Source organism: Monomorium pharaonis, chromosome 7, assembly GCF_013373865.1.
Source record: "Monomorium pharaonis isolate MP-MQ-018 chromosome 7, ASM1337386v2, whole genome shotgun sequence".
NCBI classification, from domain to species: domain Eukaryota; kingdom Metazoa; phylum Arthropoda; class Insecta; order Hymenoptera; family Formicidae; genus Monomorium; species Monomorium pharaonis.
In genome coordinates, this window is record NC_050473.1 from 11,690,854 (window position 1) to 11,714,031 (window position 23,178).

General features: G+C 32.7%; 4 protein-coding genes across 7 annotated transcripts; 2 read left to right on the forward strand and 2 right to left on the reverse strand.

Moving 5' to 3' along the window:
* Nucleotides 1–1,113: 1,113 nt before the first annotated feature.
* On the forward strand, nt 1,114–9,830 carry LOC105837167 (histone-lysine N-methyltransferase NSD2). 3 transcript variants are annotated; one of them, XM_012681714.3, is made up of 14 exons: nt 1,114–1,964; nt 2,266–2,545; nt 2,697–3,100; nt 3,207–3,842; nt 3,914–4,175; nt 4,361–4,527; nt 4,607–4,925; nt 5,002–5,230; nt 5,304–5,490; nt 6,013–6,442; nt 6,503–6,773; nt 7,389–7,609; nt 7,874–8,091; nt 9,517–9,830. In XM_012681714.3, the coding sequence occupies exons 1-14, from the start codon at nt 1,743–1,745 to the stop codon at nt 9,727–9,729; spliced, it is 4,059 nt and encodes a 1,352-aa protein (XP_012537168.1). In that variant the 5' UTR covers nt 1,114–1,742; the 3' UTR covers nt 9,730–9,830. The 3 variants fall into 3 exon arrangements, with proteins under 3 accessions (XP_012537168.1, XP_028044601.1, XP_028044600.1); XM_028188800.2 differs by having other exon boundaries at nt 1,116–1,964; nt 9,483–9,656; XM_028188799.2 differs by lacking the exon at nt 9,517–9,830 and adding an exon at nt 8,377–8,574 and having other exon boundaries at nt 1,116–1,964.
* Nucleotides 9,831–11,152: 1,322 nt separating this feature from the next.
* LOC105831459 (calcium permeable stress-gated cation channel 1) lies at nt 11,153–16,206 on the reverse strand. Of its 2 annotated transcripts, none has more exons than XM_012671595.3 (12): nt 15,776–16,206; nt 15,221–15,350; nt 14,880–15,097; nt 14,518–14,797; nt 14,279–14,382; nt 13,920–14,115; nt 13,678–13,792; nt 13,412–13,608; nt 12,867–13,193; nt 12,473–12,748; nt 12,166–12,399; nt 11,153–12,006 (listed from the first exon to the last, which is right to left on the reverse strand). In XM_012671595.3, the coding sequence occupies exons 1-12, from the start codon at nt 15,793–15,795 to the stop codon at nt 11,806–11,808; spliced, it is 2,298 nt and encodes a 765-aa protein (XP_012527049.1). In that variant the 5' UTR covers nt 15,796–16,206; the 3' UTR covers nt 11,153–11,805. The 2 variants fall into 2 exon arrangements, with proteins under 2 accessions (XP_012527049.1, XP_036145849.1); XM_036289956.1 differs by lacking the exon at nt 15,776–16,206 and adding an exon at nt 15,460–15,619.
* Nucleotides 16,207–16,360: 154 nt separating this feature from the next.
* On the reverse strand, nt 16,361–20,915 carry LOC105831460 (protein PFC0760c). Its single transcript, XM_012671597.3, has 6 exons — nt 20,734–20,915; nt 20,486–20,619; nt 18,309–20,407; nt 17,497–18,204; nt 17,141–17,378; nt 16,361–17,063 (listed from the first exon to the last, which is right to left on the reverse strand). Exons 3-6 carry the CDS (start codon nt 20,387–20,389, stop codon nt 16,800–16,802), a joined length of 3,291 nt encoding a protein of 1,096 aa, XP_012527051.1. The 5' UTR covers nt 20,390–20,407; nt 20,486–20,619; nt 20,734–20,915; the 3' UTR covers nt 16,361–16,799.
* A 370-nt stretch (nt 20,916–21,285) lies between these two features.
* On the forward strand, nt 21,286–23,076 carry LOC105831452 (probable glucosamine 6-phosphate N-acetyltransferase). Its single transcript, XM_012671587.3, has 5 exons — nt 21,286–21,437; nt 21,708–21,828; nt 22,005–22,067; nt 22,134–22,261; nt 22,354–23,076. Exons 1-5 carry the CDS (start codon nt 21,423–21,425, stop codon nt 22,594–22,596), a joined length of 570 nt encoding a protein of 189 aa, XP_012527041.1. The 5' UTR covers nt 21,286–21,422; the 3' UTR covers nt 22,597–23,076.
* Nucleotides 23,077–23,178: the final 102 nt, after the last annotated feature.

Consider the following 23,178-nt stretch of genomic DNA (forward strand, 5'->3'; position numbering starts at 1 on the left):
AAATTATTTACCCACGGTTGCTCCGCCGATTCCCTGAACCCTCTCCTCTTCATTTATTCCCGCCATCGTTACTCCTTTATGGCACTCGCACAAGACTGGTTAATTACTTGCACACTAATAATCGGATTGCAAGATCGCACGCGACACTTCATACGACACTCCCGACGACAATTATGCGCGATCCGTGCTCGATTTGCTCCGACGAATAACGCGGGTCTGCATTCTTGCGACGTCACAGACGAAACGAACATGGCGAACTGAATTCGTAAATCGCGCGGCCAACTTCACGCATCAGCTAGGAGTAGCTAGCGCTATGACGATGCAACAGAGAACGCTACACATGCTGCACCCCATTGCACTCTCCATTTCCCGCGCTTGAATAATTATGCTATATCATTAATCACCCATCAATCTTCAGTTTTGAACTATGAGACGAATGGATATATAATATGCGATCTCAAATTAAAGCTAATCCGTTATATAACCGAAAATACGATCATCATTTGTGCCAACTGCCGACTCTCGCGACTCACTTCGATCTCGAAATACGTGCCCCGAAAATTTACTGACGCACAAAAAATAAACAGATATATGTTACACGTTCGACGAGGGGCTAAACACGGGTTGCACATACCTTACCTACCCGAACGCCTTGCAACGCCAGTTGGCTCGGAGCCGGTCCGTTCCCGCGACGTTCCACGCACACGACGCGAGTCAATTCAATGGTTGACTATATAGAATTATAGATGATGCAACCGACTCCGTTCGAGACGGAGACCTGTCGTCACCGCGAATCGAAGATGTTCTTTCACTTTATTCGACAAGGTTAACTCGCGAAGATGCATTAACGACGATTACTCGTGCGCTTAACCCCTAAAATATGTCGCGCGACCCTTTGTGCAACACTCTCGATGGCAATCGCGACGAATAACGCCGGGAGTAGTTGTGAGCAGTTGTGAGCTTACGAGGTTTACGAGTTAAAGTATAAATTCAACATGGTGAACAAAATTCGTAAAGCGCGCGGCCAACTTCAGGCGTCGGGGCAAGCGGGACAAGCCGCTCGCTAGTCGTGGCGCTGTAACAACAGCGATTGCGGGTGCTACACCTGTTGCATCCAACTGCACCTCCGTGACTCTCCGTCCACTTTTCGCGTCAGAATAAATATATATTCGTGTAATAAGCAAAAACTAAGCCAATGATACGTCGTTGCTGTCAATATTGATCTCGCTGTAAAATATTACAAGAGATTACCTAGTTCTCATCTCGCAAGAGATCGAACGAAAAACCGTCGCAATCGGTAAAGAAGATGTGCGAGCGTGGCATTGGCCGTTCACGACTTCGCGGGGCACGACACGCGGCCATGAGAATCGCCCAAAATCGCGGGAAACGCGTCCTGCTTCATGAGGTACGCGAGGTTCGTTCACAATTCATTATTATCACAATAATTGGAACGGTCGAAAGGAGAAAAATTGGGTCCCCGTGGAGGTCCTTGCGGTGTGGAAGCTGACGATCATCCTCCTGGTGAGGTAGGCCCGGCTGCAAGCAAGAAAGGTAGCACCCCTCGAAACACTGGGCCCGCCGCTTTGGTCAGCGGTAGCGAGAACTGTTTTCAATCAGTTAGCTCTCATCACTGGCATTCTGTAGCCCTCATGGACGGACATCGTTAAAAGAGCCGATGCATTTCCATAATTCGCAATAACCGGAGTGTAAGAGTCTGAAAATGCTATACTGAACACAGAGTCATGAGTATCATTGGCACAGAGATGAGCAAGGTGTCCACGCCAGATCGCATTGGATCCCAAGCGACAATCGATGAGAATGCTGAGACTTCGATGAGCGAAGACGCGTCTAATGACAAGGAGGATCTGCAGAACGATTCTAATGGCTTCCTGCCTAGTAGAAGCCGTTATGGTAGAATGATAAGGTCTAGGTCCAGCACGAACAATACTGTAGATTCTCCGCAGGTATATATCATACATTCTTGATGCTTCTCTGTGCAACAAAGCGTCCATGTAACATTGCTATCTCTTTGTTAACTTGGTATATTTCTTAGCTTGATCAAACCACATGTCTTTTTATCAAAACTCAAATTTAAATGTATATTTTAACATTTATATGAACAATCCTTTTCAAGATGGTTTTTATAATAAATATATAAGATATATTTATAACATATATATATATCAGAACTATTATTTTTTTACTAATCCAAAGCTGATTGTTTACCAATTTGATATAATGCTCATTGCTCTTACAATTTTGTAGAATTGTAACCCAAAGGCATATAAGCAACAAACGAATAACGTTGATACCAGTATGGAAAATATAAGTGAAAATAATATAGCTAACAATGTAGACAAGGCCAGCAATGCATCTACTACATTAAACAGTATAGAGGAAACTCCATCTTCGAAAGAAATCAATCCTAATATTGAATGTAAATGGATAGTGGGACAATTAGCATGGGCTAGAGTTGGTAATTTTCCATTCTGGCCCTGTATGGTAACGCACGAACCAACTTCAAAAATACATTGTAAATTAAGAGGTAAATTCTAAAACTGATGTAAATTTTATTAATTTAAATTACATTTTAAAAGAATTGCTTTTGAATACATATAAGCACGAGAATCTCAAATTATATATTTATTAAATATAATATTTTATACATATATTTCTTTCATTATTTTATGGTATAGCTACAAGTAAGTCGACATTTATGATGTTGATACATGTAACTTACTTCGGAGATAAAGGGCGTCGCAGCTGGGTCTCTGCAAATAGTATGATGCCATTCACAAATCTTCAAGACTTTTTAAAATTAGCAAAATCACTGACAGCAGAGACAAAGAAGAAGGATTCCAAGTTGGCTGCTGCATTTGTTGTACAGCAAAGATCAAAAATAAGATGGGACAATGCTGTTCAAGAAGCTATGAAAGCACAGCCAAAGACAATTGAAGAAAGACTTGCACTTTTTACAATGCCAATTAAACCCAAGAAATCTAAAAATCCAAAACTACTTACTGCCGATGAAAAAAATAAGAAAAGAAAACATTCGACTGAGCAAGATGGACCTGACATTAAGCGTCTTAAACAGGAAAATGTAATATTAATAATTTTTTTATATTTAATATAAATTTTGCTTAGTATTTGTCACATACAAAGTAAATATTTTATTATATTAAATATTATGTTCTTTATTTTTACAGATGTCTAATATAGAGAAATTAGAAAAACCAGAAGAAAAATTAAAATCACGTAAATCAGAATTGTCAAAGTCAAAAAATTCACGAATTGTAAACGGTAAAATTGATTCAAAATTGAATTTTGATTTTTTATCTTCAACTCCTTCAAGTCGTAAAAGTTCTGTAGAAAGTACGAACACAAAAAACTATAAAAATAACAAAGATGAAGAGAGCACATTTAAAGTTTATTATGAAAATAACAAAAGTGTGCTGGAAAAAGATTATCCACATATGCCAAAAAACGATATTAAAACATATTTGCGAAAAGTTTGGAATGATATGGATGATGACTACAAAAGAAGAATGTGCACAAACGATGACAAAAATAGTTCATATTTCCATTCGACAGACAGCTCTCTAAATGAAGACGAAACACCAGTGAACACAACTAAAGAAAATGAAACTTCAATGGAAATTAACACAACTAAAGAAGATGAGACATCGATGGAAACTAATACGACTAAAGAAAACGAGACATCAATTGACACATCTATAAAAGAAAACAAGAAAACCAAAAAAAATGAAAAGATTGAAAGAGAAGAAAATTCTGTTTCAAGTGAGCAAGATGGGCTTGACATTAAACGTGCTAAGCAGGACAATGTAATACTAATCATTATTTACATTTCATATATATTTGACCACATGTGTAATTATTATTTTTATTTCTATAGGTAAATAATACAGAAACAAAACGAAAGAAGCCATACAATCTCTTTAAAGGTTTGAAACAAGAGAAGGTTTGTCAGATTTGTGAGAAAACAGGCAAACTAACGAGATGTAAAGGGCCTTGTTATTCTTATTTTCATTTATCATGTGTAAAACCTGGCGAATCAAGTCCAGAATATTCTGTTGATGAGAACACATTAGATGAAAAATTACTTAGTGATTTAAATATAATTAAAAAAAGTATTAATGGTGAAAGTGAAAATAATGGTAATTATGAATTATCATAATTAATATATTAATGTAACACAAATAATTAATACAAATGTATATGTGTATACTTATTGAAAAATGTTTTTTTTTTTTTTTTTTTTTTTTTTTTTTTTTTTTTATAACTTACACTAATAAATTATTTTAAATCTAATGTATATGGTAATTATAATAATCGAATTCAGGTAAATTGGATGAGCAAGAGGATGAAACATTTAAATGTATTGATTGCTTATCTGGAGTAGCACCTGCTTGTTTTTTATGCAATGAAAGAGAAGGAGATAGAATAAGATGTATTGTTCCGGCTTGCGGAAAACATTATCATTCCAAATGTTTGTTACCGTGGCCACAAGTAAAACTTTGCATTTACATTACAATATTTTCTTAAAATACTGATATTCTATAATATTAATAAACATGCATTATTTTAGTCACATTGGCAAGGTGGACGTTTGACATGTCCGTTTCATGTATGCCACACCTGCAGTTCTGATAACCCTCAAAATAATCGTTCGCGCGCTCCAAATGAGAAAATGGCAAGATGTGTTCGTTGTCCTTCATCTTATCACGCTTCAACATTGTGTCTACCTGCTGGTTCAGTAATTTTGACAGCCAGTCAAATTATATGTCCAAAACATTACAAAGCACCACATCCTCCATTAAATGCAGCATGGTGTTTCTTGTGTACACGTGGTGGAAGTCTCATCTGTTGTGACACTTGTCCTACTTCCTTTCACGTGGAATGTCTTGGTAACTTGATCAAAACATTATGATTAATGTAAAGTTCAATTCCTGCAAATAAATTTTTATATTCTTGAAAATCTAGGTCTAAGATCTGCACCTGCTGGTGGATTTATATGCGAAGATTGCGAAACGGGAAGATTACCTTTGTATGGGGAAATTGTATGGGTGAAACTCGGTCATTATCGTTGGTGGCCGTCTCGTATATGTTACCCTAACGAAATTCCTGAAAATGTAGAGGCTAAAGCTCATAAATCTCCTGGTAAATTTTGTGTAATGTTTTTGGGGTCTAATGATTATTATTGGGTACATAGGTAAATATAAATATTTTTTTATATGAAATATTACGATTAATAAACCCTTTCTAATTTTATATTACTTTTGCAGAGGTCGAGCCTTTTTATATCAAGATGGTGATGCAAATATAAAACCACCTCAAGGTAAAAGTTTAATGGATGATACGTATCGAATAGCTCTCCAAGAAGCTAATAAATTACACTTGCAATTAAAAGCAAGGCGATCTATGACTAAAGAACCAAAAGGACTGAAACCACCACCATATGTAAAATTAAAAGTAGGGTTTAGATCACATTAAGCTGGTGCTAGACCAAGCTAACGAGAATGAATGAGCGTAACAAACTTTTTTTTCCTTTGAATCCAAATCAAGTCAGTAATCAAGCGCGAACAAACACGAAGAAGCAACTTGCTATAATAAATACCATTATATTGATAGATTCATCAAAGTAAATTGTTCGTTTGCGCTTGCTTATTTAATTTGGATTTAATTACAATTGATACACATTTAAGCTTGTTTTGTTTTCGTCATAGGACATTATCCATACTGCTCCAGACTTGCTTATAGATGATGCGCTTGTTTACACTCATGTGCTTGATCTAGACCAGTTTTACATAGCTTTCGTTTTTTTTTTTAAGTAATCTATTATTGTAGTCAACACTGCTGTGTCATCAGTGCAATCGTTTGGTTTTGCATCAGAGACATAAACAAATCATATGTGACTTGTTAATTTATCATAATTTGATGACTGACTGCAGTGAGAAGCTAGAAGCCTTAAATTTGAAAATAGACATGTGATAGGTCAATAAACCAGTGGGTAACGTCAAACCAGCCGAAGTCGAGAGCATTGTGGCGTGTGAATGCGATCCCGACTGGGATAATCCTTGCGCACCTGGTACGGATTGTTTGAATCGTATATTAATGGTTGAATGCAGTCCCGGAATCTGTCCAGCTGAAGCGAAATGTATGAATCAGTCGTTTGTGCTGCGACAATATCCGGCAATGGAGCCATTTCATACTGAGGGCCGTGGATGGGGTCTGAGAACTTTGGAGGATATCAAAGCAGGGCGATTTGTCATTGAATACGTGGGAGAAATTATAGATGACGCCGAATACAAGCGTAGATTACATCGAAAGAAAGAATTGAAAAATGAGAATTTCTATTTTTTAACGATTGACAACAATAGAACAATTGATGCGGAACCAAAGGGAAATCTGAGTCGTTTTATGAGTGAGTATACTGTAATATCTGAATTTGTGTCTCGAAAGATAATTAAATTTTTATTTACAGATCATTCGTGCGACCCAAACTGCGAAACGCAAAAGTGGACGGTAAACGGAGACACGCGTATCGGTCTATTCGCTTTACGTGACATAGAATCTGGAGAAGAGCTGACGTTTAATTACAATTTGGCATCCGATGGAGAAACACGGAAAGTGTGTCTTTGCGGAGCACCAAATTGTAGCGGTTTTATTGGACTAAAAGCCCAGAAACAACAGTTGTCAATAACACCATCGATCGTACCATTAAAGAAAATTGACAAATCAAAACGATACAGAAGGTACTTATATAATTAAATATCTTGTTACTTGATATACTTAAGAAATTTCTAGACAATTCAATATAACTAAATACAAACTAAATTTTAATTTAATCAAATACTACAATACTTTGTTTTATAAATTTAATATCTGACTTTGTCTTAATTATCATTAGAGAACAGTATCAATTGCTCTCAACAATTCGAAAATATTTATGACAAGAGTTAATCAACGTCACCGAATCAAGATTTAATGAAGATGAATTCTATAAATTTCTGAACTGAATAGCATTTCCTTAAGTACTGCCTATCAGAAGTGACTATTTAAGTTTTATTATTCGTTCTAATAACATGATTTATTGATACTAAAAATGATCGAACATTCTAAATTGGCACCTTATTGTGCAATAGTATTCAGAGACAGCTTAACACTTTATAAGTTACACAATGTATATTTCAAGAAACTTTTAATTGACAGTATATTATACCAACCTTTAATATAGCCTCCAGATGACAAATACTATTGTGCGATATCAAATATTGTACAATGATATCTATTGATTGTCTAAGAGTTGCTTCATTGTTTTGTCAAGGTTTTTATGCATTTGTATATTAATTTCATTATTTTTATTTAAGATGGAGAAAGCGCAGATGTTGGCGATGCGGTCAAGAAATATCGTATAACAATAAATTTATAGTCTGCTCACAAAAAACTTGCAAGAAAAAGTACCATAAAACATGCGTAACAATCGATGAATCAACGGAATCAAAATTCGCTTGTCCGTGGCATTTTTGTTCAAAATGCGGACGTCGAACATCAGCACACTGCTCGTTTTGTAGCACTGCTTTCTGTCAAGGTAATCTAAAAATTATATTAATGTATATCACTTATCTTATTTCCTTTACAAAATTTACGGATCTTTTTAACTTTGTCTATTCCTTATAACTTGAAATTAATATGTTTTATATACTTTATGATTTTTCACTGAAGCAATTCTGCCCTAACACATATTTGTAAGGTTATTCTTGGATACTGTAAATGGAAATCTATTGGACAAAATTTTAAAAAATTGCATTATGAAAACCAATATTAATATGTGATTTGTTACTTGTGTTCTTAGTTCATCTTGATGGGAATTTATTTGAACGAGATAACGATAAGGGTGGCGTCGTGTGCAAGTTGCACGAAAATGCGGATGCACAGAAATCTATCGAAGATGAGAAAGAATATTCGGATAATGAGACAGATAAAGAATCTTCTTCGGCTAGCTCCACTAGTCCGATCGTAATGGAAAAAATTACGACACGAGAACCATCACCAAGGGTTTCTATTGTAGAGGTGAGATGAAACCTTACTCTCTATGTGTGTCATTAGTAAATTAATCACTTTCGATGTTCAGATAATCGGAAATCTTTAAATATTAATGCAATTTTATGAGAAACATGCATTTTCAATGCAATCAGTGTTTTATATCTTTTATCTGTACATTTCTTTTCATATTACTTGCACACAATTAAATCAGCTGTATCGTTACTTTGGTGGTGGTAGAATTTGATTATAATGAAAATTTGAATCTGATAATAAAAGAAGAGATCATTGATTATAATTATTGAATTTTGATAGAGGCTAGGGAGGAATGTAAGCAAATAAACAAGTAATGCATCTTTAATTTACCAAAGAAGCCATGCTCTTGTTTATGTTATTGTGAAAAATTTGCATTATTTTACACAAAATCAATAAATAAAAGTGTGAAATAGTTTGGTGTATAAAAGATACATAATCACAATGCATTCTTTTATACAACCATCTTAACTGTATCATACGTAAAAGTTTTATTTGTGAATTTATATCGCGACTATTTTGTACGTAAGAAAAACAATGATTATTGTTGTAATGTTGTAACATAATGAAAATTATGTTGTAATATTGGAAAGTAGCATATATGTTCCGAAAAAACAAAAGAAACTGACGTCTTTTTTTTTAATTATTTTTCATTACTCCCGATATCCCCATTCCTTTAAATTGGCAGTAGTAAATCTGATGAAAAAGTTAATATTTATTTTTACATTTACAAATAAGATCGTATTTTTTCTTAATATTTAGTAGATTTTTGCATTTTTGAATTTATGGATTTTTTATTGATAATACCAATCATAAGTAAATATGTATGCAGTTACCTTTAGTTAATACAAAAAAAAATCATTTAAATTTCATAACACGAGTTGCAATCGCTATTTAACAAAGAAATATTTCGAAGATTGCAAATTTTAATGTATCAGTATTGTCTATTGCCAATTTTTACTTTTTAATTGCTATAAAAATAAATTAAATATGTATTTACATAATAATGATTAAATACGTAATAAATTATTTGAATATGTAGTTTTATCATACTTTTTTATTTCTATTAATGTTGTTCAAAGAAAGAGATAATAACAGCTTTTTTATTTTCCATATCAAGACAAAAATGCAACTTAAATTTTATAATTAAATATAGTTTCTATTATTACTATCGGTTAATAATTCGAAATTTGAATTGTATTTATTATGTACGGTCTACCTCCTCTTTAATTTAAAGAATTTTAATTTAAACTAAAAGTCATCTAAAATTAAAGTAATATAAAAGTATTTTATATATGTATATATTTTTTATCTTATTTTTTAATATGTATTTTTTAAGTACATATTGTTATTCAAATAACTATTTTACAAAATAGTATTCTTCATAGAGATCGTCTTAAGCAACAATGTTGCCTCACACAGGTTCATCTAAGCAGTGAAGAGAGTGAAGAATCTCAGAAGGAAGAGGAAGAGAACAATCTCGAGACTAATTTTATGTCATGTGATAAAAGTTCGAGGACAGTGACAAAAGAGACACTTCATAAATCACAGAAGAAAGAAAATCAAGCTAAGGAATTAAGTAATCTTACATCTAGTCAACTGGAAGCCATAATTGGCGTTAGCCTCAATGAATAAATTTCTTTATCATTTCATGAAATTTTCCGGTACATGTATAGTAAAGCCAATCTGAAATAACTGATGTACATATAATTATATATAATATTAATTGTCATAAATATACATAAATAATTATCATTATATATAATTATATATTATATGTGATGATTATATAATATATCTAATTATATATTATATAATACAATTATAATATATGATTATATATATATATATATATATATATATATATATATATATATATATTAAATGCTAAAATATGATTTGACATAATGTGTATGTATGTATGTGTGTACATATATATAATTATATATATATATATATATATAGACATATATATACATAGTTATTACTTGATTTTTATTAATATATACTTGAATTTTTATCTTAAATAGTTAAAAAAAAATAGGTATTATAATCTATTATAACCAGTATTCATAATCGATTCTTATTTCAAGACCATTTCAAGTAATGTCTTAAGAAGTTAATATGGCTCTATGATTGGTTAATGACATTTTAAAACAATACTTAACTCGATCTTATATATAAGAACGAACTATGAATATCGGTCTATGTATTATAGAATTAATCGTGATGATTAGTGCCTTGATAATAGTGGATGATAAGCAAATTTTATTCACTCATACTTATTAATTTTTCAATAAAAATATAAGATTGTGTGACAATGTGGATTAAACGAACTACATTAATTGACTTTTAAATTTATAAATTTTTTTGTTTCACAAAAAGTGAAATATATAATAGGATATTTATATAGGAGAAGATTATTAATTTACAATAGAATTTAGAAACAAAAAAAATTTTTTACTTATATTTATTTAGTATTTGAATTTTAATTCCATGACAAAATGCAATTGGTTCATCAAAATAACTTATATAAAATAAATTTTGTATTCTAATTGCTTATATGAAAATAGATAACGTAATAGATAATCATATCACAATCGTGAAAATTTACAATTAAGAACTTGTGTATATATACATGTCTCTAGCTATTTATCTTAAAAACAAAAAAAAAACTTTAAAAGAATAGAAAAAGCATGCTAACTAACCCAAATAATTCATTTTGAAATATTCCTAATATCCTAGTATTTTGTATGTATCAAACAATTTGTGTATATGTATGTAATCATATTATGCTACATCACCTCTACATATATAAGAACAGAATAAAAAGTACATAAAGTTTTATAAGGTAGTCTCTCATATAATTCTTAGAATGAAAAAATATTCTGCTTAATTATATTTTCTGTGTTGCAATCATTGTATTACTATTAAAAATAATGCAATCAACTAATCATTAAAAACTGTATAAATTATTGCTATCAAATTGATAATAAATGGATATACATATATATTATAAAGATTAATCTGAATTTTCATATAGTAATATTACATATAATAAGGAAATCAAAATTATTGCACTTTATTAATCAATAATCATTTCCATGTAAAATGTGTATAGCTGCAAGATTGTTTTTTTAAGTTATTACATAGTAATGTTATACTTACATGTTAATATAATACAGAGTTATAACATTAAAATGTATTAAGTGTACTTAATGGACATTTTATGTTTTTGTACTGCCAGATTTCAAATGATAAGATCTACCTATTCACATTTTTTCGAAATGAGATTCTTTAAGTAGTAGCAATTATTTAATACGTAAGCTCATTATAAGGCTAATATAATTCTTATTATCTAATTATTGTATGTAAGAACGAAATTGTTAAATTAATTATATATTAAATATAATCCTTTTTATATTTATCACAAATTATTAAGCATTGTGTAGTAATGAATTTATAAATACAGTTATAAATGTAAGTAATCTGAAAGCAATATTTTGCCATTTTTTTCTTTTAAATTGTAATTACGCTAACTTAATGTGATGTAAGAAATGCTTTAAAAATGTACATTATTTGTGCTATATATAGTTTTCCCTAAATTACAGCTCGTTAACATTAATTAGAATACGCTGTTAAATGAGTAACTTCTTAAGCAAGTTACAAAGCATTTTATATTCTTATATATATCGAGTATATAAATACATCTTAAACTTTCTGTTCGCTGCCATAGTTTTGGTAAAGCTTTGGACTTTCTTGTCTAGAGGAAGTGGCGCTTGTCGGACTTGGTAAATTCATTTCTGAATTCGAAGCAGTCGAAATAGTTTCCTCTGTGGTTACCTGATTCTTTCGCAATACTGGTGCCACAAAATTTTGACCCGTTGATATATCCCTTTTTGGTACTGGAGTCTAATAAAAACGGTTAAAAATAAATAATATTCCTAATACAATCTAGCTACAGTCTATTATAGGCGCAATGTAAACGCGCTTATCATATTCGCAGTACAATCTACCTTTAAACATAATCTTCAATAATAGCTTTTTGTTGAATCGTTCAAATTATAATACCTTAGGTTTCGATAACGGCAACGTAGCACCTGTTACCAGGCCCAGGATACTCGCACAGAGACCAGTAAGTTGCACCGCAGCTAATGGAGACAGGCCAATTCTCACTAAACCTAAAGCTAAAAGAGCAGCTTGTGCTAAAACTGGCGCGGCTCCTGCAGCACCAACTGCTGCTCCAGCTAATTGGCCACCACCGATACTCGGTCCGTAAGCGAAACATAAATTATGTCTGTCCACCTGATCAAGATAATATTTTCATTACAGGACGTATATTGTCATAATTGTGAGTTATTGTCAAAATTTTTCATACCAGATGCTTGACTACAAGATATAGTAGACCAAAAGGAGTGATTAAGGGACATGCCAGACTGTAAACGGTTGTCATAGTAAAAACCAGCAGTAACCACGCATAATGAGCTCCCAATGGAAATTCCCATAGTACCGCTTTTCTGACATGTATCCTTTCCGCCCGACTGCGAGCTATGCAGAGTCTAAAAGTGTACAGTGCGAGCTCCGGGAATCTGACTAATTCCAATCCACTCCCAAGCAAGGCCGCAGTTATAACGTAATTTACAAAAAGAGCGCCCTGAAAATTTAATATTCCTGTACAAATCTGTGCTACACGAATTATGGTAAGAAAAAAATGCATTCTTACTGAATTAATCTTTATTAGTAAATTCGATATTTTGCTTGAGAAACCTCACCTGATCTGGCAAAAATACACATTCCCATTGTGCCGTATTGTTTCGTAGATTCACAGTCCAGTTTAAAAATGCTGCGGCACTGGTTAATCCTAAGCTAGGTAATATAAGCACCATTAGCAGCAATAGAAGCAACGTTTTTCTCATAACAACGCGATTTAAGCTACTTCTTGTCCAATGTCTCACAAGGGATTCGCTTCTTGTGACTAGCGCAGGCATTAAAGCAGCCACACTAACTAACAAAACAGTAGGCAGGAAAGATGAAAGCACTGGACTAAGATTCTTAATTTCTCCAGTAAGTGGTAATCTGTTGACTGTTGTCACTATGACCTAAAATTTTGAAAATAAATAAGTTAAAATAACTAGATTACATATTTTTTGTGTAATATTCAAATAAAATTAAGAGGATAAAAAATTTAAACATTTACTGTATCAAAGTGCTTTAAGCATCAGTCTCTTAGATATATACGAATTTAAGTACATTTTTTAAAATAATTATAATTATATAATTTTCATTGTAACGTGTTTTTATGAAAAAAATGACTTACGGCCGGTGTAGTAAGGAAAAACAATATAAGTCCCAAAGCGCAATTTATTAATATGGCATTTAGATACCAACACGGCCTTGGGATGCTTAGATTTTCCCAAAATATATCTGATGGCATCGGCGCATAATTCACGATCCATTTTACATTCGGCGAGGACCTCAATTGTTTGCGCATAGTTTTAGCTGCACCGGGTGTCCCTATTAATTACCCATGTGTAAATTTTCTTATTGATTTAAAAGAAAAAAAAACATGCAACACCGAAATACCTAAAGTTACAAAAGCTACTCCAAGAGATTTGCTAAGTGCTACATTCTTCTCCTCTTCAACTAATGCCGTTAATCGTATTTCCTCATTGGTATAGAATTCTTGAGCATCCACTTGCTGCAAATGTAATGGTTCGAATTTTCCGTTAAAGGTAATAATTTTTATGTTATTATAACATATATAAAATAATAAATAATAATCAATTCTATACTCGCACACATGCATATTTTATAGATACATTTACCTTATTTAGGCAACAATGCCCGAGAACTTGACCACATGGATAAGGATACATTTTCAAAGGTTCTCTCTTCTTGGCATAACTTTCACAATACAAACGCGCTTGTTCGGCACAATCTCTTTCCGCATCCAGGTTTGAAAGATGTCTGATGTCGTGAGCCAGTGTAATATCTTCCACTGTTAAAGCGGGAAATGCTTCTCTAAAAGAATCATTAACGTGTAAAAACAATGCATACATGTCAAAAAATAGATATTTGATTAAATAAAAATTATTTTTAATTTCTTTTAATAATAACAAATATTATTTGCCAAATAAAAGCAATGTTTGTTGTTATTTGTGAGTAGATTTCTTTTTCTACATACTTGAAATATTCAGTAAGCTTCTCAACAGTACATTGTTGTTTTGGTATATCCGTAATCAATAACGTTCTTGCTACAAATTCTCCAGTAGGCCTAGTATCTCGCACCTATAGCCACACATAAATCTTCACTTATAATATTATATAAATGTCAAAACAATCATATTCCTTTTATATAAAAGAAAATATATATATACTTTATAATTTAATATATGCAACAGAGAAAAACTAATTTGATGATACCTGCTTTAAACGACGTCTCATGACAAATCCACCAACTGGCAGATAAGATAAGAGAATTACTGTGTATAACCAAAGCACTTTGGATGAGGGATCCAGATTTGATAATGTGGTATGACTAAATGTTGCGCTGTCTCCCGGTTGCATGATTCCATGAAAATTTATTGGTAGAGCTATACATAATGATACAACAAGCATCATGATGGTCAATAAGATTAAGCAACGTTCGAACATAATGTATAACAATCCATCAGGTCCCGCACGTTGTAATAATTCATCGTCGCTGCAATTATAAGATTATTATAAAAATACTGTAAGGTGAGCCCTAAATAATAAAATGTTCCAAGCACACTGAGAATACTAACGAAATCTTAAAAGCGGTAACAATCCATGAGAGAAACCCTCTATCCAATTGAGAAAGTTGAGAATTGACAGAAGCTTCTATAAATAAGGGATCAGTATCTTTATCTTCATTAACACCATAGAACAGCTCCATCCATCCGTTATCGGATTTGTGTAACAGTGCAAGACGCCCATAGTTCCATGCTTTTTTACGTAATAAACCAAATAAAGTAACTAAAAGCTGTGAAGAATAATAATGTGTTAGATTATATATTAGACTTACTACTCAACTATGACAGTAGCTTGTATAGTTACATATCATTATCTCTCTTACAGTAATATATGTATCAAATAAAGATCTTACCAGAAATCCTATTACATTTAGCAACAAATTCTCGGGTATTCCTGCATATACATCTGTGATTATTGTTCTGTTGTTCCTGGGGAACGGTATGCACGTTTCTGCGGATGGGCCATCGTGCAAAACCGTAATGCTGCAATATGAAAATCAAATACGAACACTGTAATGAAGTGTTATAATGGAAAAAAGTGCGATGTGCGACAATGGAATTCTCGAAAGTATGCATTAATTACATTACTTACAGTGCACATTAATTACAGGTTTTGACAAATACAACATAGTAACAGATAGAGATACGTTAAGATCTGGATCTCTTCAAAAAATATACGATCGCGCAAACGATATACGACGTACTGTTCCATTATTTTACGCGCACATGCTAAGTACCTCATCGAGCATTGTTGTTAATTTCACGCTGCTCGTCGGCACGTACGTGAAAGCAGTTGCGCAAACAATGAAAAATAAAGGCGATAGCAGCTAGACCATAAGACGCGAGATCACGCATGAGAAAAAAAAAAAGAGGGGAAACAGGCAATTACGGAGCAATTCGTCACTTACTTTTCGTAGGTGTAATCCATGCTCGGCCGGGACGCGTGGATCAATGTACCGTTAAACGAATGTACATGTTAACAAACGCGTGTCAATTTGACACAACGCACCATCGCACGCCGTGTGTGCTGTTAATCACGCGAAAAGTATCCTACGGAGTGTAATCTAACTCTAACCTAACCTAACCCGACTCCGTTTTCTCGCATCGCGAAACGTCACTTCGAGCATACAGTGCATACACACGCAATCACTCTCACACATCCATGTGCCCACGCATCCCATATATACATTTAGTCACGCCAGGCGAAACACAGACAAGCTTTAAATTGATTCAGTTTATACCTGTCACTTTATCGAGTAATTATCTTTAAATGTCGAAAGTAAAGTATGTAATTTGCGATAAGTTTAAACAAAGCGTATATTTTAACTTTATAAAAAAAAAGAATACAGTCCAAATTTGTTTATTATTAGATTTATCGTAATAACAATATCAATAAAATAAAATAAGGTATATTTAGAGTGATAAGAAATTTAAAGCAGAATTATATAAAGAACTTTGAATAGAAAATATATTTCTTACATTTGTATATATAATTGCGATGTATTGTGTGTATATATGTATATATATATAATATGTAAATATATATGATTGTATTATATATAAAGTACATGATGTGATAGGTAAATATTTTACCTAATAAAAATATTTAACTTGTTTTTGTTAGTAAATCTGAAATGTCTCACTTTATACCAATTTCTTTTAGAAATTAAATTACTTATGTAAGTATTCTTCACTTAACTAAACACACATAAATATAATGTAACAACTGAATTTCTTTTATCAATAATATATATGAATAGATATTAAATAAAAGTAGTGTACAAATATTTTCCACATGATCTCATAAACTGTTGAAAAAATAATTTCAAAAAAATAATTTCATAGAAATGTTTTGTACTAAACATACGACAAAATTTTAATTCATCAAATCTTTAAATTTGTATGTAATTTAAACGAGTTGTACTTTCCACTTCAATTCCGCTGATAAAGTTTGGTCAATTGTAGTTCACCTGTTGTAATAGAATCTATAACCCAGGTTTCTTTTAAGCCATTTGTGCCAATAATAATTTTTGCGAGCTTGGTATTATCAGTAATGTGTCCGCCCGCTGTTTTTATAAGTTCCTTAAGTGTATCACACGGCATTGTTGTTTGGCGTTCAACATGGATGAATCCACACGCGGTGAACAATTCCGGAATATATGAGAGTCCAAATAATTGCCTATCTTTCCGATTTTCCTGCAAAGACACTTATGTTATGCATGATATGTCGATTTACATCACATTCTAAATCTATTATGTATACGTTGCTTTACCTGTACAGCTTTAGAGAAATGTTTCATCTCAAACGTCTCTGGATCCAGCCAAGTGTTGTTCTCTAAGGATTTCAATATCCACTCTAAAGTAACGAGCCAACAGCCTCTTATTATCCCTCGAAGAAGATTCACTGTGCGCACGCCCGTACTCACGACGTGAGTCGTTCGCTTTGACACATTCAACTCCAGTTCTGCTGCACCAAGAGATTTGACAATACTCTTTACCAAGCTTTTGTCCCTACATGTATAATATAAAATATAAAATATAAAATATTACATAAAGAATATAAAGTAATACCAAAAATTATTTTGATCCTCAAATAAAAATATTAAAACATTTTAAAAGACATTATTACTCTTTTGATAAGCCAGTCGTTACGATGACAATCTTTTGGGATTTGTATTTATTCCATTGAGTAGATATTGTGCGACATTCCACAAAATCATCAAATGAATCTCTACCTTCTACCTTCAAATGCTCTTCCTTATTCCGTTTGTTCTCTTGTAATATATTCAACATATTTTCATCGGCATATTTTTTGATAATGATCTTCTTGCTAACAACCTTTTTCGGTTTTCGCGTCTTCTTATTCTCCTTTTTCTTATTTTCAGATATATCGCTATCACTGTCTGACCACATTTGTTTACTTGCAGTATCCCACTTGATATTATTCTTGAAACTTGTATTATTCTTGGAACACAATTTTCTTTTCGGAAGTTTCTTCTTTGGGTTTTTATTTCGTTTTGAAGACGTCGATTCCTCAGATAAATACTTTTTTTCCTCTACTGGACTAATCGAACACAATTGAGAAGTTTCTGTAAGTGGCAATAATTTTCTTCTTCTCCTTCTCTCTGAAACGTGTTCCGTGTTTTGTACAGTCATATTCTTTCCATCTTTTTCAGACTTTGTCCTATCAGATATATTTTCTGCGACCGTCAATTGATTTTGAGTAATGGAAGGATTACAACTAGATATGTCTTCCAAAATAACTGTATCAACTGTTGCTTTTTGGGTTCCATTTCCATTATTCAATCCATATGTTTCATTTGAAACTTTTAAATGCCTAGTAACATTAAAAAGTATTAATTTAATAATCGCTATATAAATCGTAATGGTAATAATGATAATATACTTTAACACAGCTCATATGTACATTCATATACTTACAAAGCAATTGACTTAGTTTTATCATTGTTCTCATGATCCATCGAATTTAAATTGCTGCTACAAGTTGTTCCATCATCCAAATGTTGTGTTTTAGATTTTAATTGTGATTTAAACAAAACCGAACGACTTATTGGATATGGAGTTGCCTCGACGTAACTATAACTATCTCTGCTGTTAATCGACTGCCTTTTATCTTCATCTCTCATTTTAGAAACTCTTAATTTATCGTTATGAGAAACCCGATTTCTCACAGAGATATTCCTTAATCTCTCGATTAAACTAATGTTTTCTAAAACGTCTAAGTCATTCGTTTCTTCGTTTCTTATTGTGAATAAATGTTCCACATCCATATTTAAATAATCTCGATTTTTATCATTCTTATCGCTTCTTCTTTGCCACATTTTGCGTATAGAATCTACCGATGTATTCATCTGCAATGATGTTCGAACGGTATTCACGCTTTCGCGTTGATCATTCGAAACACTTGATTCTTTATTGCTAATTGTCGCGTGAAAATTTTGATTGGCATCATTAGTTTTGTGGTTGCCCGGTTTCCAAAGGTTCTTCATTTTATTAGTTTCTATTACTTCATCCAATGAAGTATTTACATTCAAAGATGATCGAATCGTGTCATGACTATCAGATAGAGATTTCGTACAGCGTTTCTCCTTTTGATATTTAGTCTTACACTCGTTCGCTTGCCATACATCATGTGTCTTTGTAACTTTAATTGCTGCTTGATCAATGGATACCTGCTTAGGTACAACTGTATCTACGTGAATATTTTCCATATCCTCATCATTTTCATCATCTGTCCAAGATAAATAAGAATGCCTATTATTTGGTGAAGTAACTTTATTTGCAGGATCTAAATCCTCCACATTTTCTAATCTCGCTGTAACGTTGTTTCGCTTCATCCTTCTTTCTTTGGATTCCTTTTCTATGCTGTTTTCATTACAATTATTTATATCTGAATTCCTATTTTGTAGAGATATGTGTTTGTCACTTGTACGAATACCGCCATAAACTTCTGTAATCTCCATAGATACTACTTTATTTGTTGTATGTGTAGCACAAGACATGTCCACATTATTAATCTCTCTCTCGTCCATTGCATCCTCAATGAAAGTGGAGCAACCAACAGGCATTCCTATATTCTGAACAGAGTGCACAGTCGAGTAAGAATTGTTAAGGTTTTCGACTTGATTTTGCGAACATGACTTAGTTCGCGTTCTGAACAAACTGAGTCTTCTGTTACTGCAGCTTAATATAGGACTGCCACTTTGATTTGATTGATTTGGTGAAATTAACGGATTATTTTTCTTCAGAATAACATCCTCAATAATTTTACATTTTGTTTGCTCTTCCACCTGCCTGTCCTTCTTAACAAACAATCGTTTTTGAGTTAATCTAGATTTATCTACAGTTTTTTCGAGATTTTTCCGTTTGTCACTGTTCGTCGGTGTAGCAACCATATTGCAGTATTGATCCTTCCACTGATCACTCGAGGTATTAATGTGTCGTTCAGTCATATCCAGCATAACTGTTTTGTTTTCAATATTTTGATTATGTGTACTACTCACAAGACCATTTTCCTGATTTCCTAGTACCTTTGTAATTTTTATGGAAAGCTCATTTTCTCTATCAAATATCTGTTTAGTCTTGCATAAGATTGCATCTTTCAAACGCTTGCAACTGGTTTCCAAGTGATTTTCCTTGGTCCTTATGTCCTCCAGATTTATAGTAAGATGTTTTAATTGTATTCCTTCTTTGATTTGAACAGACGTTTCACTGTTATTATCAGTGCATTTGTTTAAATCACTTGTTGCCTTAGTGTCAAGATCAGATAGGCGACTTTTCTCGAATGAACTCTTGCCTCTAAACAATCCTTTGATACTTCGCGCAGTCTCTGTTCTTTTTTTGTCATTCTCAATCTGGGTTCTCCAAAGAGATCCATTCCCGGAATCTGTTAAATTCTCGCAATAACTCAAGTTGACTTTTAAAGAGCTACGTCGATGTTTGAAACTGTCATCTTCGTCGGACGAGTCCGACGCAAATATTTTTCTTTTATTAGGACTCATCGTTCACCTTGTGCACCGCTATATAAATTATACCAGCATTATTACTCCTGCTCGAATTTATTTAAATTGGTATACATAATTATTACGTATACTTACGAGTTAGGGGAGAATCATGGTGCACGTTAAAAGGTTATTAGATACGTTATTCGAATGTTTCAAAAGTATGTTCACGTGATATTATTGTTGAATGTTCTCTCGTGAACAATAAACATTGAGCGCACACAGTTACTCTTGTCATTATTATTAAGAAAAATATTAATTAATATTTAGATATTTTTACTCTTGTTTTTGTTTTCGTAGATCGCGGCCATATTGGCGGCGCGACCATAAACGTAAAAGGATACAGCTGACTTTTCTATAAGCGTGCGGAAAAAAAAGAATTGACCAATCGCATCAGCTAATTAGTTTAGTTATTCAAATGCGATTGGCCAATTGGATCTTTTTTGTCCGTGTTTTCGTCCGGTAATTTTTAACATTGTAAACATTACATTATTACACTATTTTAATTCTTTTTGGTTTTTTTTTTCGAGAAGAAAAAAGATGTACGGTGCAAAAATTAAAACACGCAAACTGGCAAATATTGTATTTATTCCATTTATAATTGCAACGTACGTTATGCAATTTAGTACATACCGATCCCGCTGCGAGCGGGAACGTCAGTCAGGGTGCTGTCCCATGTGGCCTCGAAAAACGGAATCGGAACGAGTGGATCACCAATCACGGGATCGTTCTGATAGAACTCTTTTACTAATTCCGTCAAAACGGTCCGTGATTGGTGATCCGCTCGTTCCGATTCCGTTTTCCGAGACCATGGGACAGCACCCTCATTCACATGAGCGGGTTCGGAGTTCGGAGTCCGGATACTCCGGATACTCCGGATGCCATCCGGCGGATGATTATGTTAGGTGCGTGTGCGTTAGGCAGTTGCACTCAGTTGCACTTGCACCTTCGCACAATTTACACACGGCACAGAAGCGGCGGGCGGCGAGAGGTTGACAGATAAACGTGTGACCCGTGGAAAAGTGCGATAAACATGAACAAAATGCAGGTATAGCGTCCATACGTTATTGTTTTTCCTTCATGAAACTGACATCCGGCACGTTATAGCAGGATTTACCAGTTTTATTGTTTTTTAACAATTAAAAAGCTGTGCGTTTAAGAAAAAAATAATGTAATCACTAATTATTGAATACGCTGCACGACGAGCTAATAACGGAGAGACGCGCCGTGCTGTTCACGAAAATACGCTGCGTTATATTATTTTAAAAAATGTGAAACGAAAATGTAATGTGTCGCTTTTTTCGATTTTATTACGCAGGAAAAGTCTGTCGAGAAGGACGAAATTAATCTCTTTAATCCCACTATACTGGATAGATTACCGATATCCCATGTTGCTGGATTACTCATAAGACCACTGAAAAGTACAGATTATGATAAAGGTAATTAAATGTATCACCTGTTAGTACTACAGAGGAAGAATAAAAATTTTTAAGTAATTTTTTTTTAATTAAATTATGTATGATTTATCAAACTCTTGTAAATATGTTTTTATATGCAGTAATACAATGTTCAATTCTTTCTTGCAAATAATTCAATTATTCATAAAATCTTGCAGGTTTCTTAGTCCTCTTGTCACAATTAACAGATGTTGGGAATGTTACCCAGGAACAATTCTTAAGTAAGCTTTTTTATAGTTGGCAATTAAATTCTGCTAAATAACAACTAATTAGTCCTGTGTATTTAGATAGATTCTACAGTATGAAAACTGCTGGTGGTTACTACGTCGTGGTCATTGAGGATGTAAATTCTGGAAAAGTGATAGCATGTGCATCATTAGTTGTAGAACAAAAATTTATTCATAATTGTAGCTTGGTACGTAATTCTGTGTGTACATAACACAGAATCTTCACAATACAGAAATTGTAAAATGTATATCTCATATCCATCTGTAATATCTTTTATAGCGAGGACGTCTAGAAGATGTAGTGGTTAATAACAATTACAGAGGCAAGTCATTGGGAAAACTGGTAGTGACGATTATAGTACAATTAGCTCGCTACTTTCACTGTTACAAATTATCCTTGGACTGTGTTGACCGTCTAGTACCATTCTACGAGAATATAGGCTTCAAGCGGGAGACTAACAATGCCAATTATCTTAATATGCGCTTCCATGGTGAGAATGCCACCGAACAGTCTCACTTATAATAACTGGCTTATCATGATCTACTGGCAATGGTAATCAAGTACTTACTTGTTCATAGTACAGTGTATGAACTGGAAAATTGAATCATCATATTATATATTTTCAAGTTATATTAGATTTAAAGAACGGATATACAGTACATATCCAAAATTGGATATAAATGGTTTAATTATTAAACAAAATACTGTAATTCATATGTTCTCTCTATAAAGAAAATCTCATTATTTTACTAAAGAATTTTAAGAAATTTTTTTTATAAAAGAAAATTTATTGTATACTAACAATGGTGCGAATTAAAATAAATTATTTAATATTTTTTTCTACATATTAACATAAGTATTATACATAATTAATGTGTTGTGCGCGCGCACGTTTCAATTTTGAAAAATGGATCCTATACACATATAAAGTACATTGTCACATTACATTACAGATTGTATAGGTTGTAAAAAAAATTGTTAAATAAAATAATTTTTACTTAACATATATATGTATATATTTTTTCATGCATATAATGTTAATAAATAATGTTGTAGAAAATGTTTCCAGATGAAATTCTTTCTTACATCAGATAAGATTTACAG

Coding starts and splice junctions, on each gene's coding strand:
- LOC105831452 (XM_012671587.3), top strand. Junction 21,829..22,004: donor AAGTACAGATTATGATAAAG/GTAATTAAATGT, acceptor AAAATCTTGCAG/GTTTCTTAGTCCTCTTGTCA. Junction 22,068..22,133: donor TACCCAGGAACAATTCTTAA/GTAAGCTTTTTT, acceptor CTGTGTATTTAG/ATAGATTCTACAGTATGAAA.
- LOC105831460 (XM_012671597.3), bottom strand. CDS start 20,389: ATGAGTCCTAATAAAAGAAAAATATTTGCGTCGGACTCGTCCGACGAA. Junction 18,205..18,308: donor AAAACTAAGTCAATTGCTTT/GTAAGTATATGA, acceptor TAATGTTACTAG/GCATTTAAAAGTTTCAAATG. Junction 17,379..17,496: donor ACGACTGGCTTATCAAAAGA/GTAATAATGTCT, acceptor TTATACATGTAG/GGACAAAAGCTTGGTAAAGA.
- LOC105831459 (XM_012671595.3), bottom strand. CDS start 15,795: ATGGATTACACCTACGAAAA. Junction 13,793..13,919: donor GGCATTGTTGCCTAAATAAG/GTAAATGTATCT, acceptor TTACATTTGCAG/CAAGTGGATGCTCAAGAATT. Junction 12,749..12,866: donor GTGTATTTTTGCCAGATCAG/GTGAGGTTTCTC, acceptor TTAAATTTTCAG/GGCGCTCTTTTTGTAAATTA.
- LOC105837167 (XM_012681714.3), top strand. CDS start 1,743: ATGAGTATCATTGGCACAGAGATGAGCAAGGTGTCCACGCCAGATCGC. Junction 5,491..6,012: donor CACCATATGTAAAATTAAAA/GTAGGGTTTAGA, acceptor GACATGTGATAG/GTCAATAAACCAGTGGGTAA. Junction 8,092..9,516: donor CAAGGGTTTCTATTGTAGAG/GTGAGATGAAAC, acceptor TGCCTCACACAG/GTTCATCTAAGCAGTGAAGA.